Source organism: Lissotriton helveticus, chromosome 7 (genome assembly GCF_964261635.1).
Source record: "Lissotriton helveticus chromosome 7, aLisHel1.1, whole genome shotgun sequence".
Classification (NCBI taxonomy): domain Eukaryota; kingdom Metazoa; phylum Chordata; class Amphibia; order Caudata; family Salamandridae; genus Lissotriton; species Lissotriton helveticus.
Genome location: NC_136068.1, coordinates 19,207,645 through 19,226,867, shown reverse-complemented (window position 1 = coordinate 19,226,867; position 19,223 = coordinate 19,207,645). Strand labels below are relative to the sequence as shown.

The following is a 19,223-nucleotide window of genomic DNA, read 5'->3' as shown; positions in this document are numbered from 1 at the left end:
ACACAAATTCACTGTTTTCAATTTGTATAAGTGTACATAAATGTGTATATTGTCTATATGTGTAAAATCAGTATGTAATTTGGCTTATATTCAAATATATTCTTCCAGTGTATATACCACTTACTTGCCTTTCGTCTGTTTTCAAATCACCCACATCGCCATTGTGCAGTAATATTACCATATTATTTGAGTAATTGTCCACAGGAGCCATTGTTTTTGTAGAAGTACATGAGGTCTGCACTGAGGGCTTTACTGAGGGCTACAACTCGGGCTGCACTAATGGCTGCATATGAGGGTTGTATATGAGGTCTGCACTGAGGGCTTTACTGAGGGCTACAACTCGGGCTGTACTAATGGCTGCATATGAGGGCTGTATATGAGGAATGCACATTTGGACTGCACTGAGGGCTTTACTAAGGGCTACAGTGAGGGATGCACTGAGGGCTGCTCTAGAGCTGCACATGAGGGATTCAGTGAGGAATGTACTGAGGGCTGCCTATGAGGGCTGCATTTAGGGCTATGCTGAGTGCCGCACTTGGGGGCTGTATTGAGGGCTACACTGAGGGCTGCCATGAGGACTGCACATGATGACTGTACTGAGGGCTGCACTGGGAGCTGTACTGAAGGCTGCACATGATGGCTGTACTTAGGGCTGACATGAGGACTGCACATGATGACTACTGAGGGCTGCATTGTGAGCTGTACTGGAGTCTGCACATGATGACTGTACTTAGGGCTGCACTGAGGGCTGCACATGATGACTGTACTTAGGGCTGCAATGAGCGCTGCTTATGAGGGCTGCATATGAGGGCTGCATGTGAGGGCTGCTCATGAGGGCTGCGCATGAGGGCTGCACGTGAGGGCTGAACATGAGGGCTGCCATAAGGGCTGTATATGAGGGCTGCACTGAGGGCTGTCATGGGGACTGCACATGAGGGCCAGTGTTATAGAGATAACAGACAGAAAGTAAAAGTCATAGGGCACGAGCAGACATTCACACACCTGGTGCAGCTGTCAATATAAATGTGCAAAAGACGCCAGAGACTTTGACTATTTTTTGAAAACAGTGATTTAAAATAAAAACACCAATGTATTAATTCCTGGTTTTTCTAAAGTGATTCACAGCACACTAACTAGAATCACATATAAAAAGCAGAAGTTTGTAACTATAACAATCATAGCCAATAGGTCTCGCCTTTGGGATCTTATAAGTGTTTAGCCATGCAACAGTTGATGTTGTTGCACCAAGGCTATTGTGCTGCATAACTAAATACTTCTTAGGTCCCAAAGGCGAGACCTATTGGCTATGCCAATGCTTGTTTATTTATATAATGTCAGTGCCCCACTTAACCCGAAGGCAGTAAGGCGTTATACAGACAATTGTAAAGAAAAAATAGAAAAAAAAAATATGTACGTCCAAAATAAGCACAATACCGAACAGGCTTGAGACAGTTGATTTTTTCCTCCGGGATTGTGTCATTGTTTGGATGCAATATTGTCTATATTCAATCAATTAGGAGTCTCTGTATGCATGCAATCAATCCATTATCACAATTTCTGGGACCCCACTTACATCAATAGTTATTTGATTAACTCTACAAGTTATATAGATGGTTCATTTTCGGCTAGTTCATCCCTCATTACTACAACCAAAGTTCGCTACTCGTGCTGTTATTTTTAGACCCATCTTTGCAATGTTAGAAACAAAACTACAAATCCCCAAATGCAGTTTGATATTGAGTGAAAAGTTAAGGACTATCTGGAGGTGTAGGCAGTGGCACTAGGGCATTTGACAAGTGCGCATGTTTCTGTGACCTTTTTAAATGATCACTTTTTTAAATGAGGTATAAAATTAAAACCAGTCCTAGGACGTCCTGAGGTGAGTGAACCTGGCCTCAAGGCTTGCGTGCCCACTGCTGGTGTGAAAGTATCTGGGCGCAGGAGAACACTGAGCTTCGACCTCGACCTCCCCCCGCCCGCTCTTTGAAAATATGTCCCCACAGTCCATTATCCCTTCTCCCCCATACTTGGGCATTGAGCCCTGGCTTCTATTACCTGACAAGGGCTCAGTAATGTGTTAACAAGTTAACAAGCGTCTTCCTAATGAATGGGTGACCCCAGATCAAAGGTGGCGCTTTTTGCAGCCCAAAAAGCTGAGGGTCCTTAGGAGGGGGCGCCCGAATGCATGATAGAAGCACTGAATAATAAAAAAGCAAACCAAAGCCATGGTCATGCCCGACGAGATCCACCCCTCCTGCAAGGGCAGCGCTACCATAAAAAAGGTTCAAGTGAAGTGTGCGCAGAGGCGGTATCCGAGCTAACAAGGTGAATGTGAAGAGGGGACAAAGAGGGAACAAGCCAGCGAGGGAAATAGAAAAAAAAAAACAGCGAGAGAGGGCGGCCGCGCGAGAGAGAATCAATTAACAAATACAGCGTTTCCCTTGCGGGAGCCAGCAAGGGCACCATCTGTTTGCAAGATAGTTACAAACAGATGTCGCCAAAGCTCACTCCAGTAAGGGAAACGCCAAACGTGCATGCGTTGCAATTGAAAGCAATGCAAAGCGTACACGTTTTTGGGCAAAACTGATCGATTCCAAGAGGTCCCCTCCTATGCAGCGCATGCGCACTGCATAGGCGAGACCTAAAAAGTCACACTGTTACACACCTGTGTTTGTCTGTGACTTGTTTGGTACGAACAGAGGCGGCAACATCAACCTTTAAACGCACCTGCCAGCTTTAACATCGACACTATAATCACATGCCTCTCTGGTCACAATCCTGTTTGATCATTTTTGTCTTTTCCGCCAACATTTCTGCTTGGAGTTCTAATGGAAGGTGAATGAAATGCGTACGTATATTATGATAATGGGGCAAAAAAAAGAAGACAAGGATGAAACATTTCAAAAAGGAAATACAAATGGGAGAATTTTAGATTTGGATTATGGAGAGGCGGTTTACGAAAATCCTATAACGAAAAACGAACTTGGACTACAGCTTTATGGATCCTTGGTAGTGCGGCCCCATTGCTGAACAGAACAGGTTAGCAGAGTTATGCTCTGCCCTCAAATAAGAGTGTTATGAAAAGGAGTCGGAGGATTAAAGCCCGAGTTTGTGGAGGGAGGAGCGTGGACTTGAAAGTGTGAGAAGGAGATCGTCTGCAAACAGAGCTATCTTGTGGTCTAGGCCCCTAAGTCTGATGCCATGAATGTCGGAAGATTGGCGGTTCATGATGGCCAGAGGCTCTACTACAAGAGCAAATAGAAGAGGGGATAGGTGACACCCCTGTCTGGTGCCCCTGAGAATGGAAATGGGTTGTGTGAGCTGGCCCGTTGACCTGTACCCGAGCAAGCAGGGAGAGGTAAAGGGACATAATGCGAGCTATCATCTGCGGGCCTATCCCTATTTCCCGCAAGACAGCTCGGAGAAATACCCAATCTACTCGGTCAAATCCTTTCTCAGCATCGAGTGATAGCAAGCAGGAGGGTATCTTCCAATGGTGTGCCTTCCCAACTAAGTGCGCAACGCGGCGTAGGTTGTCCGCGCTTGACGTTGGTGAATAAATCCCACCTGGTCCGGCTCAATAAGACCTGGGAGCTGGGTGCTGAGGCGTTTCACTAAAATCTTTGTGTACATTTTGAGATCGGTGTTTAAGAGTGCAATGGGGCGGAAGGAGGAACAGAGAGTAAGGTATTTTCCCGGCTTAGGGATCTGGGCGATTTCGGCCATAGCCATATCCTTGGAGGGTCTTACTTCATCTGAAAAAGAATTAAAGAGGCGCTCTAGTACGAGACAGATAAGCCGTCCTGCACCGGTGTTTTGCCGAGGGGGAGATCTTTTAGAGCACTGGCGAGCTCCTCTGGAGTGATAGGCTCCTCTAGTAGTTGAGAGTGGTAGTTGCTAATCGGGGACCACTCACAGGACTCTAAGGTGGCCAATACCTGGGACGGGTTGGGTGTCTCCTGGGCATAGAGAGATGAGTTATAATTCTGGAATGCTTGGAGCTTAGCTGTCCCAGTAGTGACCCAAGTCCCGTCTCCCAGCTTAAGTTTAGCAATGTGCGCTTTGGTTGCCCGCGTTCTAAGGCGGTACGCCAGGACTGTGCCCACTTTGTCCCCCCCATCGTAATACCGATGTCGCAGGGCAAGGAGAGCATGTTCGGCCTTGTTGGTTCTATGTGCCCAGAGCTGTCCTGGGAGCATAGCTAAGCGCCTCTTATGTATCACCAAAGGGCACTCCTGATCTAACCTCTCGAGTGCCTTTATGTCGTGTGAAAGTTTGTCTTCGAACAAGCGAGCTTCCCGAGCCCGAGCAAAAGCAATGGATGTGAAGCTACCTCGAATGGTAGCCTTGAATGCGTCCCATAGTACGGGAAGTGGAGTCTCCGGAAGATCATTGGTCTCGAAGTAGGACGTAACGGCGATTCGAAGTTCCGCCGCATCCACAGGGTCTCTGACGATATGAGGGGGAAACACCACCGTGAGGGGTGCTTAGGACGAGAGAAGCGGTCATGGAAAAGGAGTTCAACATGAGCGTGGTCAGAGACTGAGATATCAGACATAGTTGCTGAGAGAGTATCCTTGACGAGGGAGTGTGAGACGAAGAGGTAGTCAATGTGCGAATAGGAGTGGTGTACCTGGGAGTAATAAGAGTAATTGCGGGGAATGGTAGCGCCAGATATCTACAAGACCTAGTGCAGTGAGTTGTCTTTTTAAGGCCGCTGACATTTCTCCCGTCCCGTGAAATGAGCCCTCGCTGCGTTAGAGTCCCACCTCCCATACCAAATTGAAGTCTCTCCCCAGGATGAGGTCAGCATCATCGTGTGTTATGTGTACTCGCAGCAACCCCCGCAAGAATGTGTCCTGGGCTTGGTCTGGTGCATAAGTGTTGCATAGGGTGAGATTGCGGTGTCCAATCTTGACCATCACCTTTAGAAATCTGCCATCTTTGCTATGAACTACTCAGGAGTCCCCCTGGTGGATACCCACCCGACAGAGGATTGCCACTCCCGCTGTCCTGGTAGTTGCTGAGGCCCAAAATTGAAGAAGGAATCAAGGATGCGCCATGGGGGAGACGTTGTCTCTTAGGAGGTAAGTTTCTTGCAGATAGACGAAATCCAGATTTTGTAATAGGAGATATCGCCATATTTGGCGCCGCTTATTGGGGGAGTTGAGATCCTTCACATTAAGGGAGAGGAGTTTCAGGCAGGGTACAGAGGTCATGATCTCGGTGTGTCAGGGGCAAGCGCTAACCCAGGCAGAAGGATTGGAGTGGTGTGTAGAGCAGGTGTTCCCCAACCCAGTGGAGGGCTAGAGAGCCCCAATGCCATGGTGTTCGCCCTAGAGTTCTGGATGGGGAAGAGCAACCTATCCAATGAGAGTCCCCCTTATTCTCTGAGGCATCCCCCCGCCAGGGATGGGAGTAGGTGAAGAGAAGAGAGAGAAAAGCAAGAGAAAACATAACATGTTGAGCATAACAACAGCCAACATGGCCAACAAATTCTATTCCAGTCCAGGGAGGCCATGCGATCTAAAACCACAGTGGAATCAGGGTTTTAAGTGGGCCGGGGTTTGCCAGTGTTCAGCACTGACAGTTCTTAAAAGCAGGTGCCGAAACTGTTCCCTATCGGGCTCTTCATTTTTGCCGTCACCATGAAAAAATATAAATCTTATCTCTGGAGCAGTCAGTGCCACCCTTTACTGCCTTTGATGTAACCTCAAAGAGACACGTTATAGTTATTTCACAGTCTTATCATTTCAGAACTGAAGCATTTTCCATATGCTATACTACGACGGCATGGTTGTTGCGTATTTATCTTATGCAACTAACGACCATTGACAAATAGTACTGGGCTGGCTTGTTGTAAGTGTATTGTTACTTGCTGTATTATATATCTGGATTTAACGACCGAAATAGGAAAATAACAGTGGGGCGGCACACTATGATAAGTATAGATTTTCAGACTATGTGCTTTTAAGGCACGCCCTAATTACATCGGCCACACTCCTTTAAGAGACCCTCCTGTTTTTTAATCCCACTTAAATCCCTGCGTGGAATAATACAGCGCCCCCAGTACCCCTGCCAACTCTAGAAACAATGCTGAATTGTGCATCAGCAGACACGTTTAATCCGCCACAAAGATGGCCTCAGCCTCCCAGTGCAACAAGCCTTCTACAGCTACCAGTAAGAAACAGAGCGGCCTCAGCCACCCAGTCACCTCTGACCTAAAATCCAGGTGGTCAGAATCATCCATCGTACTGTGCGCCCAAAGCAGCATCATGCAAGCCTCCAGTGTGGCTCTTTTCAGCTCCTGCACAATTTGTTTGTTTGTTTGTTTGTTTTGGATTTATATAGCGCTTATAACCCAGGGGTCTCTAAGCGCTTTGCCTTGGGAACCCGTCCTGGTTTTTCCCTGTGAGATAGCCCCTACAGGGCATCCCCAAGGTGAAAGCCAGGCATCCCGCCGCGGGGGGCCATTGTGGAGATTAAGCAAGCTTAATGCCCAGAGTTGCAGAGTGTGAACCCATGATTAGGTCAGGCACCGAAGCGAGAATTATCGAGTCCGTGGACATTTGAGCTCGAGACCCTGCCGCGTCGGGAATTGAACCCTGGTCCCGGGTCTGACCTCTGCTTCAGGGTCTGCCTGCTCTAACCAGTGAGCCACACTTCTCCTCTTCACCATACCCCCTACCCCCCTCCTCTCTACTCTTCTCTTTCCTGCTAATGACTTTTGCCCTCACCCGTCTTTGCTCAAAGTTCCCACCCAGTCTATTCACTGGACTTTCTTCTGTGAACTTTCCCTCGTCAGTACCTAGCTATCTGACTGATGCCCGATGGAGCTACCTGTTTAGCTATTGGGGAGATGGGCTGTGTATTCCCTCCTCAGACGCCACCTACCCAGTCAGTCTTTGGACAGACTTTCTTTCGTCTCTCCTGCCATCTTTTCATCTCTCCTGGAATCTTTTCCCTCATCCTCCCCCTTCCCCTCTCCTCTCTATTTGTCTCACCTTTCTTTCCTCTCCCAATTTGTTGCTTAATTTTTTATGTAATGTTTAATTGTTTTCATTCTCTGTAACATTGTGTAGCCTAATGTAAAGACTCCTGATACCTACGGGTCTAGCCAGCACTATATATAACTCATAAATAACGTTCCTCTGAACTTCTGTTGGATCTTTGACGACACCCCATGGGCGTCAACACTGTTTGTACTCACCTCGATGCACGAGCAACCTTGGCCGATGCCCGGTGGAGCTGTCACATGCAGCTAAAGAGGAGTCTGGCCCTGGTTTCACCCCCTCGGCCGTCACCTACCCAGTCATACATCTGACATTGTTTTACTAGTTTCTCCCATTGTGTATTCCCTCCCTCCCCCTCATCCTCCCCCTATGACTCTGATTTAAGTGATGTTACTATGTAACCTGTAACTCGCCGTAACTCATGTAAAGCTCTCTGATACCTCCGGGTCTAGCCAGCGCTATATAAAATGTTTCAAATAAATAAATAAAATCTCCGAGCTCATCTCCCTCGCATCCTCTCAAAGTGAGACGAGAAGAGCCGCAGCGACAATGATTAGGAGACAGAATGATAAGGAATTAGCATTTACGGGGTAAGTTGAGTCCTTCAACTACTTTGCGGGGCCTGACTCTAAAGCAAACATTCCCCTCAAGGCTTCCCAGCCCATTCTCTGCATAAAGCGAGGAGATTTCCGAAGATGTGCGCCAAATGAGGCATCGGGGAGCCTGGCACTGCAGTCGCATAAAGGGATTCGGGTGAGCTCCGAGCCCCCTCCAGTGGCAGAACAGTCTGCGAGGGATAAAAAAAAAAAAATTTGCAATGCAATAGGTCTCGCATTTAAATGGGAGACCTATGGCGTGGCCGCCATTGTCCCGGGCTGCTAGAAAATTAAAAGTGAACATAGCGTGTAAAGTGTAAGCAAAGCACATCGTGGCGCCAGAGAGAAACATAACTCAGGAAGAGCAACTCAATGAAGAAAATGCTTACAAGACTAAATAACATGTACCGCGTAACAACTGAAGTAAAGCGGTCAGTAGCCATGGGAGGTTACAAATCGAGAAAAGGCCATACCAAGGAGGGACTAACAAAGCGATTACTTAATCAGAAGCCTGCATTTACGATGGACAAACACAGAAGCCAATGACAAATATGGGCAGAGAGTGGGTGGGGCTTCTCTTCCATACGCTACTACAACAGATCGCCAGAGCAGCACATGCGCGCTGGCTCAGGCTTAACCTAAAAATGACACAAATTCTCCAATAAACACGTATTGAGTGCTAGCGACCCAGCAAAAGTTCTGGTGGTCGTGGACCGATTCCATCTCAGGGCGTTATTCTGATCATACAGGACTGCACCAAGAGGACGTGCCACAAGCAACGCTCTCTCTGTAGGAGCAGTATTGGGTCGCTTTACATGAGCTCCAGTTACGTTACACAAGGACACATTCATCTTTGGTAGGCATGGGGAGATAAAGTGATTTGCCCTAAATCACAAGATGCTGAGCCAATGCCGAGGCACAAACCCGGTTCCCCGGGCTCCAAAGTTGGCAGTTCTGGCCGTTAGTCCACATCCTCTCCCCTCCTCCTGTAACGTGGTGTGCTTGCTTTTGTTACATGGTGTGCAAACACCCATTTGACCGCCAAAAAACACTTCAGTTTGTTGTGTACTCTATATAAATGACTGCTGTTGTGTTATAATAGTGTCCAATAGAATCATGAAGCAGTAAAGGGCAGAGTTATGTGGCAAAGTTCACTAAATTATTCACCATGGAAGACCATATTACGCAATTAAGTTATGCGCTTGGGTGTGTGGCACTAATATTTAGTATTTTTGACATTTTAGCACACTTGTACACAAATTATAGTTTTATGAAATATGTAAAAGAAAGAGGACTAGGTAAATGTAAATGTAGTATATTTTGTAAAGTGCACAGCTGCCCCAACAGGGCGTCCCGGCGCTGTATAACGCTGTGGAACCCTTCCTGGCTCTCCCTGTGAGAAGACCCTTCTGGGCACTCCCAAGGTGAATCCTGGCATCCCAGTGTTGAGGGGGGCCGTTGTGGAGATTAAGCAAGCTATTGCCCAGAGTTGCAGCGTGGGACCCATGGTTAGAGTAGGCGCCGAGGCGAGAATTATCAAGTCTGCGGATATTGCGCTCAAGACCCTGCCGCGTCGGGACTTGAACCCTGATCCCGGGCCTGATCTCTGCTTCAGAGTCTGCCGCTCTAACCAGTGAGCCACACTTCTCCACTAGGTGCATACTGCAGACCCTATTCAACATGCTATTCACAGACAATAAATCAGAACTTGCATGGAGGCACAGAACACCATTATTTTAACTGTCATTTTTACCTCCCATAATAAAATACTGTGCTGCAATTAGCAGGAACAAGCCTACATTTACACAATTTGTTTACTAAACGTATGCCTCATTTATTTGGCTGTTGCCATGGATATCCTAAAACTTGTTTTCATTTTCAGGTCTTTGAAAGGGTTTTTTCCTATAATGTATCATCACTCGTGTTTGTCACAGAAGCAAAAAAAAGAGACTAAGACTGCAATGGTCCTGTTTCCACTTTTTTATTTTGTGTCTCTTTTTTCTCTTTGTCACCCCTCACTGCAATTTGCAAAATAATAGGAAAATCTGTTTGTTTTTTAAGCAAGGTTTAGGTTTTTTTGTGCACTTGGGATTCAATATCATCTGGGTCGTTAGTCATCCTGACATTTTGTGAACTTGTTTTTGGTAAGGTAGTTTTCTAACCCGTTTCTTCAGATTAGAATGTGATTTAGAGAATACAGTCTGGATTTAAACAACTATTAAAGATCTGTTGCTTCATCTTGGGCATAATAGGAACATTTACTAGCTCAGTTGAATGATCGTGTAAAGAGAGCAGTCGTGGTCGGCATGACTCGCGGTTGTAAGGGTGGGAATTGCGCGGGGAGGGTGGGAGCTAAAAAAAAAAATCTAACTTACCTTTGCCTCCGATCTCGCGTCACTTCTCCTTCTCTCTCTGCTCCGAGTCTCAAGAAGCAGGCAGCCTCCCACTCCTCCCCTAAGCCAATCACATTGCTGCAATGGCAGTGTTGTGATTGGCTGGGACGCCGACCCCACAAGCGTCTATAGGGAAGCCGTTTTCTCTATGCAGGCTACATGCAGCCTAATAGAGAAAATGGGAGAGTGCATATGAATGATTAGGTCGGCCCTGGGGCCGACCAAACAGTCAGCGCCCACAACGGTGGGCAAGCCACTCCTCCCCTGTCCTATAGCAGGACAAAACCAACCAAACCCTTCTGTTTTCCTGCAGTGCGAGAAGCAGAAACATAAAATGGTATTCATAATACCATTATGTTTCTGCAACTCGCACTGCGAGAAAGCAGTGGGTCGACACTCCTCCGCCAATGCGAAGGCGCTACCCTGAAAGAAAGCTTTCATTTAACACGTTATACTATTTATATTATTTTCCTAAAGCTTTAAAATAAATAAAATGCTTTTTCATTGAGCAGGAGATCTGTCATGGTGGTTTATATCCTCCATTTTTTACATTCATAATTGAATCTTCTTCCCACAGATTGCTCACTTTATAAATACTGCTTCCAAGCTTCATACTGAGCTTGAAATTGTTTTCCTTAGCAATGACTCCATCACCTCCAGGTTTCACCTCATGGCTCGTGCGACAGCTATTCCTCCGTATTTGTGATATTACTGGAGAATATTAGCACACCAATGAAATGCAGTGAACAGTGGGCTCAGCTTGCATTAATTACAGTGGTTCCAGTTGAAAACGTGTACAGATGTTTGCCAAATAAACAATTAGAATTGAATTCGAATGCTCATAAAATACTATACTCCCATACTATGTGGAAATGCATGTGTAATCATGAAAGCAATATTTATTTGCCTTCAAATAAAGGCAGTTCTTTTGGTGGCAATTACTTCAGCTTGCAGAATGCTTTCCGTCCGACATTGTAATCGAGCCCTTAGTTTTACAAGCTGGGATAAGTAGTGCACTTTCATGAATTCCTTTACCTTTATTAGGTTACTGCGCACTAGCACAAAGTTCATTTGATTTAAAAGCCCTCCTGTGGGCCTCCGAAATGAAAATATTTCCTTTATTTTTTCTTTTCTGCTTTTGTTCAGAGTAGTTCCATGCCCTCTGGGCCACATGTCCTTTATGTACTACTCTGAGTTATACGATTTCTAACATATGTCATTTTAGTGGCTGTGTGGCTGTCTGTATCACCGTGTGAGTGGGTGTCGGAGCAGCTGTAAAGGTGTGTGTGAGTGGCTCTATAGGGCTATCAGTGGGTATGTGAGTGGCTGTATCGCCTATTAATGGGGTTGTGAGTCGGTTTCTAGGTGTGTGAGTGTTTGTATTTTTGGGTGTGATTGTATGGGTGTGTGAGTTGGTGTGTGAGCGGTTATATGGGTGTGTGAGAGGTTGGGCATGTAAGTGGGTGTGTGAGTGAGTGGTTATGTGGGTGTGTGAGTGGTTGTGTGGGTGTGTGAATGGTTGTATGGGTCTGTAAACCGGTGTGTGAATGGTTGTATGGGTGTGTGGGTGTGTGAGTGGTTGTATGGGTCTGTAAACCGGTGTGTGAATGGTTGTATGGGTGTGTGAGTGGTTGTGTGGGTATGGGTGTGGGTATGTGAGTGGTTCTGTGGCTAAAGGCATCAGAGATGTCACTGGCCATGTCATGAGTGATGTAATATGTGAGGTCATAAGCAGTGCATTACAGGGCCATCAGTTATGTTTAGCCAAGTAACTATACCTGCTGAATTTCTATGGTTTTTTGGATGTGAAATCTGAGCTTAACCATAACATCCCTGTAACATTTGTTTTTTCAGTGAATTTCTAAGGTTTTTCTCATTGTATTTCCTAACTAAAAAGTCCCTATAACATTAGGTTTTCTTCAGTGAATTTCTCTTTTAAATTCTATTTCCCAATTATAACATCCTGTAACCTTTGTTTTTCTTTTACATTTCTAAGGTTTTTAATTTTTTCTTATTTCCTAACTAACTTGTAACCTTCGAGAGTAGCTGTGTGAGTGACTGCATGGTTCTGTGAGTGGTTGTGTGAGTCGCTGTATGGGTTTGTGAATGGGTGTGTTAGTAGCTGTATGGGTCAGTAACTGAGTGTGTGAGTGGATGTGTGGGTATGTGAATTGGTGCGTGAGTGTATATGTATGAGTGGGTGTGTGAGGAGTTGTGAGGGTGTTTCAGTGTGAGTGTGAGTGGATTTGTGAGTCAGTGAGTGAGTGACTGTATGGCTGTGTGAGTGGGTATGTGAGTGACTGTATGGGTCTGGGTCCGTGAGTGGGTGTGTGAGTCGCTGTATGGGTTTGTGAGTGGGTGTGTTAGTAGCTGTATGGGTCAGTAACTGAGTGTGTGAGTGGATGTCTGGGTATGTGAATTGGTGCGTGAGTGTATATGTATGAGTGAGTGTGTGAGGAGTTGTGAGGGTGTTTCAGTGTGAGTGTGAGTGGATTTGTGAGTCAGTGAGTGAGTGACTGTATGGCTGTGTGAGTGGGTATGTGAGTGACTGTGTGGGTCTGGGTCTGTGAGTGGCTGTGTGAGTGGCTGTATGGGTGTGAGTGGGTGAGTCTGTGACTGTATGGGTCTGCAAGTGGGTATGTGAGTAGTTTTGTGGGTGGGTGACCTTTGCATTTCATTTTGGCAATGTTATTGTTCCATGTGCGTCATCTTCCAGCAATCTGTAATAACATGAATTCTACTACAGAGAAGATGACAAGACTACAAAGAGGTAACAGCACCAAAGAAGGGTACTTCCTCTTTACTATTGAAAGTAAGTGCTTCTTGCTTTGTTTGATGGAGATGTCCTTATATACTTCAGCTTCAAGAACACATCACCAAAATCAGTGGGAAACACGCTGGGGGGCCTTTTGGTAAGCTGTCCATCATCCTTTCAAAAGTTGGGAAGACCTTTGCATACTACTAAGGTGAGTGGGACAGGGATAAGTGGACAGAACTTGGAGGTGATTTTGCACATTTTCATACTCGTAATTTAAATGGAGAACCATGCACTCTGCTTTCACCAGGCAAGGCCAAGAAAGAACCAACACGTCACTACAGATTGCGCTCCAATAGATCAATGATGCTTTCTCCTCCGCTTATGATTTCAGATTGTTTTTCAATGTGCAATTGCAGAGAAAACACACTTGGTGTGCCTTCACCAAGCCCAGGAGGTTGGGATCATTTGTCCTTTACAAAAGGGGAGGGGGGCCGTGTGGCCCCCTCCATGGGCCGATTTCAGTCCCAGGGACCCTATCCACTGGGGCCTGCCACTGGATGCTGGGTACTCTGGAGCCCACCCAGGGCAACAAGACTTCTGGAGGAGCCTCAATACCTCTAAGGTCCCTGCTGGCTCCCCGCCTACATTGGGAGCCAGCATTGATCCTGCATGAAGTGAGCAACCAGAAATACTACTCCTTGTGTGTAGGAACATCTCTTTCATCTGTTTTCCGACAGCTTAACAGCTGGCCCGAAAGCCAATAAGAAGTCCATTCCCAGTGGGTAGGACTATTTTACATGCTCCCGCCTGCTGAGAGCAGACTTAGTGTTTGCTCTCGCTTGGCCATGCCCTGGTGAGGTGGTGGTCCCTGGGGCCGATAATGGCCCCAGAGGGTGGCCTGCATGACCTCCCTTCCCCCATTTCTTATTTGAGGTATATTGTTATGACCTTGCCCCTGGAAGGGTGGCAGTCCCCGGGATCAATATCAGCCATGGGGAGGGAGGCTGTGTGTGCCCCCCTCCCCAAAATACATATTATACCCCTGGAACCTGGCCCACCCGGGCTTTCAACTAGAAACAAGGGCGGGGAGACTACGCTTCTTTGTTTTTAAAAATGTACTGCAAATTTGCTGATCTATTGCGAAATTGCAGCAAAATGTAAAATATAAAAGCCTTGTTGGCCCTGGGGGGGTCTCTTTTGTTGTTTTTCCTTTTTGTTTGGGACCTGGCTGAGTCCAAGTCACAAAATGCCTGCCAACACGTCATGGTTGAAGTGCTGATAGCCAATCCGATCTCAGCATGAGATCTGTTGGATTCCCGAAGGCTCCAAGCCTCTAGATATTTAAATTAGTTTTTTTCCTTATTATCTTGAAAACAACTGAAAGGACTTACAACAAATCACAAAAAACACACTTACTGTACCAAGATCTAGCTTTCTGACAGTTTGGTGTAATTCCAAGTTTGGGCTTTGGTCCAAAATCCCTATGGGAAATTGTGTGGGGAAAATGTATTTAGGACTTCCCCTTATTCTCGACCCCCACTTGAGGAATCACCCTTACATTTTCCAGACAGCATCTGAAGTGACTGGTAAACTAGTTTTGAAGATTTCGTGAAGATTGGTCAAGCAGCGCCAAACTTATTAGCAAAACAAAAAACGCATTTCCTATGAAAACTAAGTCCTAACTATAAACACCTACTGGAGACCATTAGCAGGTAATATATTCACACAAAAAAAACAAATGTTGCAGTGACGTTATAGTTAGAAAATAAATGTTAATAAACCTTAGAAATTCACTTAAAAAAACAAAGGTTACAGGGACGTTATAGTTAGGTTCAGAATTTACACAGACAAAACCATAGAAATGGAGCAGTTATATTTATCTCAAGTGACTATACCCTGCACCTGCATTCTCATCAATAATTTCACTGCAAATGTTGCAGTGATATTAATAATGATGTCATAGAAGATATAATGAGTGGTGTAATATGTTGGGTAATTAGCAGTGCAATTACAGGACAGTACCTTTGAGTGGGCAGTGTACATAGATGAAATTTCTCTAGCCTGATTAGATGATGGCCACAGGGAATTCCTGGTGCAACCAATTTTCCAGACATACAAAAGGTGAGTGTTTAAATGTCTACCAGGTGGCAAAGCACAAGGACATGATGGCCTACTGGGAATTCCATAATGAATATGGTACAATCCTGGCTACACCTGCTGACCGTATTTGAGGACACGACACACACAAAACGTGTGTCTGCTGCATCCTTGCCACTTAAAATTCCACTTCTTAAAGCGGGCTAGGATCCTTAGCACTGTAAATCATGCTATTCACTCTTGTACATTTAGTAGGTGCTTATATTACTGCTGCACCTGTACTACGAGATGTAATAAAACGTTTGACACCTTAGAATGGGAATTCTTACCTACAATACTCAAAAGGAAGTTTATGCACAATTATTCATTGATTGGGTCATGTTAGATGCTAACTCTACTGTGTGTGTGTGTGTGTGTGTGGGTGTGTGTGTGTGCTAGCCGAATAATGTTGAAACCAATGAATATAATGCCGGGAGCAGACAAGGGTGTCCATTGCCACCTCTTCTATTTGCCACTGCGGTGGAGTCCCTAGCAAGTCACCTTCAATAGCACCACTCAGACTGTGCACTCAACTACACCACTTCAAGCTAATTACATTGCTGTCCGAGGATGATATGGTAGTTTGGTTTAAAGACTCACAGAATATCAACTTTAGTGATCTTTCATGCTTCTAGCCATTGGAGTTAATAGGTAGATTTCTCTATCATGTCTGTAACCGTTGAGTGCACACCCGCATTCCCACTGAAATGGTGTGTAGATTCAGTGACATATTAAATGGTTTATGTTGCTCGGAATATAGATACCATATTAAAATAAAATAATGGCGTACTCACATCCAGACTAGAGCCCCAGGTGGAAAGATGTTCTTCTTTCCCACTCTCCCATCCAAGCAGGAGTGGGTTACTGAAAACGCCTATGCCACTGAATATTGCACTACCATTACCTAAGCATTTGTTTATTTCTCCCAGATCTTTAATGATAAAACCAGCCTAGGTGGGTAGGAATCGCAGGAGTAAGTGGGAAGAGATTACACTACCGTAAGAGCGGGGTGTTTGCAGCACCTGATTTTGGGTTGTATGTTCTCTCAGGCTCAGCACATCCACCTCATATAGCTGTGTAAAAAGACCATGTGGCGCTAATGCTATTCCAGACCATGCAAGGACATGATGCTACAGCTTCAAAAAGAAGTCACTTTCCCTGCTTAGAAACTTGAGGCTGCAGTGACAAGTGCACATCCAGGGACCAATGGACATTGAACTGAAGTAGACTGAAGCACACAAGCTCTGTGTCCCTAATAATAATAGAACATACATTATACCCTTTACATTCCTCCACAGGTGTGCTCAGCCTAAAGAATAGGTGTCTGAGAGGATTGTCTTCGGTTCTAGATGTGGAAATACAGAGGGGACTTTTTTATCCTGGTTTGGTCATGTCTATCAAATTAACAACTTATGGCGGTGGGTAAGAGCTACTTTATTTAGAATAAACTAGAACCCACTGGGATTTGCCAAAATGTGCCTTCTAGTCAGCCGATAGTCATGGCGCTCGGCACTGGTGTACTGGAACGAGCTACACTATTGTTGCTTCCCTACTCCTCCCATCCTAAGGATATCGGGGGGCCTCTGAGAACGTATTTATTGCATAACTTGGTTGGCTAAGTATTAAGTAAAATGTAAATGCTCTTTTGCTGGCAGTACACAGAGGGCATTGCTCGTTGCTGCACAACTTGATTCACTTGATTGCCCTGTGCTGTTATTGCACTGTGCAATGCTTTAGTTGTCGATGACTGTAGATATAACTTTGTGTATACTCAGAATCAGTATTTAAACACCGCATCCGATTGCTGTACTGTTGTATGATTGTGTACTGCATGTATATTTCATCAATGAAAGCAAGTTGGTATTGTTGTTTCATTTTGCTTGCTCCTTAAATCTCACACCTTAATTTCAGAACATTGTCCCTACTGTGTGTTTTCCTTCTTATTTCTTTCTTCTCTGCTTCTGCCTGTGCATGGGACTGTGCCAGGAGCACAGCTATCCTTTCTGTGAGGGGCGCCTCATCCTGTCATGTTGTGAGTAGAGGTTCCTGGGTTACCTTGTACACTTGGTAGAGCTGTGGTTCCTTGGGCTGCACTGATGTCTCTTCTGCTCCTGGAGTGACCTCTCAGGCCTGAAAGTGGGATACTATGGTTAGTGTAGGGTTACCCCTGCTTTTGGTGGTACAGCTTGAAGAAGGAAAAACTATGGCATGATCCCCAACATAGTGTGAAATCTTGCAACATGTGTGACTAGTGATTTATGCATCAAAGATCTGCTTTCTTCCCTTCCCTTCCAGCCTGGCTTGGTATCTGGGTCCAGCAGACGCTGGGGCAGGAGCCCGGGGTGCAGGAGGTCACTGCGAGAAAGGGAGAGACGGCTACGCTCAGTGCCCCTGCCAATAAAGATATATTCTCCGTTAACTGGTTCAAAGGAACATCCACTAGTAGCACACAGAAGATTATCATGTACCTCGCCTCAACTGGGAGACGGACCCCTGGTCCCCAGCACACGGGCCGGGAGACGGTACTAGCCAATGGTTCCTTACGGATTGCAAACCTGCGATCAAGTGACAGTGGTAACTACACTGCGACTGTAACACAGCGGAATGGGGTGTTCTTAACAGGAACCTCTCAGCACCTGAGGGTCTACGGTAAGTGGCAGAGATCTGTCTTACAGCAGACTGTGTACTACCTCTTAAAAGGTGTCCACATTTCCTGTATGTATATGTTCACATGTTCTCTTTCTTAAGACCCCCTGTCAGGTGTAACAATTACAATGTCACATGTTCAGAGTATCTTGAGTATCCTTTAGAATCGATAGAAAACGTTTACTACAACAGGTTTTCAATACGTATTCTAAAAGTCTCAAACTGCAGTCTATCCATTGGGTCACTAGTAATTAATATGTTATGTTTCCACACAAAACCCTAATAATACTACTAGACAGTGTATTGCATACAAAAATTACGAAAATTGATAGCAGGAGTTAAAAGGAGAAATATGTTCTGCTTTCTTTTCCGACTTTGAATATGTGCTGCCCCGAAAAGTTCTAAAAGTTGTTTAGCCTTAGTGGCCTATTTATGAAAAAGTCATGCAGTTCAGCGCAGCAAGTTCCTTGCTGTATTGTGTGACAGGGAAATGGCACGAATGCTCCATATTTAAGGGACACCTTCCTGCCCAAAAACAATCCTGAGAGGCACATCTTTCTAACTCTGTGTGCTGCAAAACGCAGCACACGTAGAAAGCGGAAGTAACAAGGAGAAATAAATATATTTCTCCTCATTACATATCTCCTGGGAAGGAGTATCTTTTTGGTGCATTCCCAGGTTTACCAGCACTGGTGTAGTGAGGGTTGGGCCTTGTTGCGCACAATGCTATGTTAGCATAGGCTTATTAGACGTTTAAACGCCGTTTTACCTTTTTGCTGCGTTTGAACACAACACTGCATATAACTGTTGTTGTAAGTTAGGCTGTGTGAAAAACTTCACATGAGAATAGCTTGTTTTCAGCATCCCTAGACTTTCATCGCGACTCTAGTCTGCACACTGAGTGCTAAAGCCTCCACGGTTATCATAAGAAGGTAGCTGTTCGAGTTGATCGGCTCACGTTTTAGCCATAACATACATGCAGCTGCAGCCAACGTGATTCTGGCGTCTTTAATATTACACTGTAAGCATGATTTCAGGCACTTGGAAGAATCCAGTTTTTCCAGAGAGACAGAGCTTTTGCAGATCCTGATGTGATTCACAACTGCTGATCTTGGAGGTATGGGGTCCCCCACACAAGCCTAAGAGACCGTCTATATTTTATAAAACATAGTTCCTACCTAGGGAGGGTGATTTACTAGGTGCTATAGGACCTTGTGAGAAGGATCAGGGGACCGAAGATGGACTTTCCGAGCTATCGCCATGGGGGGAGTCCTCGAGGCGGGTGGAGCAACAGAGCAGTGTTCACGGACTACAACGCCCATACCCCTCTCGTGTTTGTTTACAGAGAGACACCGACGCAGACGTAATCCCGGAAGTAACCCTGAGAGACCTCGGAAGCACTAACAACGGCCCAATTAAAGACGGCCATGATCAAGGGGAGGGGTCGATGACCGGAAGGAAGACGAGCGAGTGGAAGAGCGTAGTGAAGACCAAAGACGCGGGACCCGTGCAGGAAGACGCGGGACCCGAGGAGCAGATTGCGGAACCATCAAGAAATATCGAAGAGCCGGAGGGGAGCTGGTCCGAAGAGTGGTGGTGCCCGGAGGATGCTGAGGAGCGGCCGCAACTCGGAAGAAGAGTTGCGGCGGAGCCGCTTCTGGGAAGAACAGCTTGACGCCGA

General features: G+C 45.7%; 1 protein-coding gene across 3 annotated transcripts in view; it reads left to right on the top strand.

The window, feature by feature from the left end:
- LOC144766580 (cell adhesion molecule CEACAM8-like) overlaps positions 1–19,223 on the top strand; it is a 160,573-nt gene that overhangs the window by 8,527 nt on the left and 132,823 nt on the right. For all 3 annotated transcript variants that reach the window (XR_013597848.1, XR_013597847.1, XM_078650377.1), the window contains exon 2: positions 17,192–17,545. Coding sequence is in view for 1 of the 3 variants with exons in the window: in XM_078650377.1 (XP_078506503.1) it covers positions 17,192–17,545 (354 nt within the window). In the remaining 2 variants the exon portion in view is untranslated. The remainder of the gene's footprint in view (positions 1–17,191; positions 17,546–19,223) is intronic.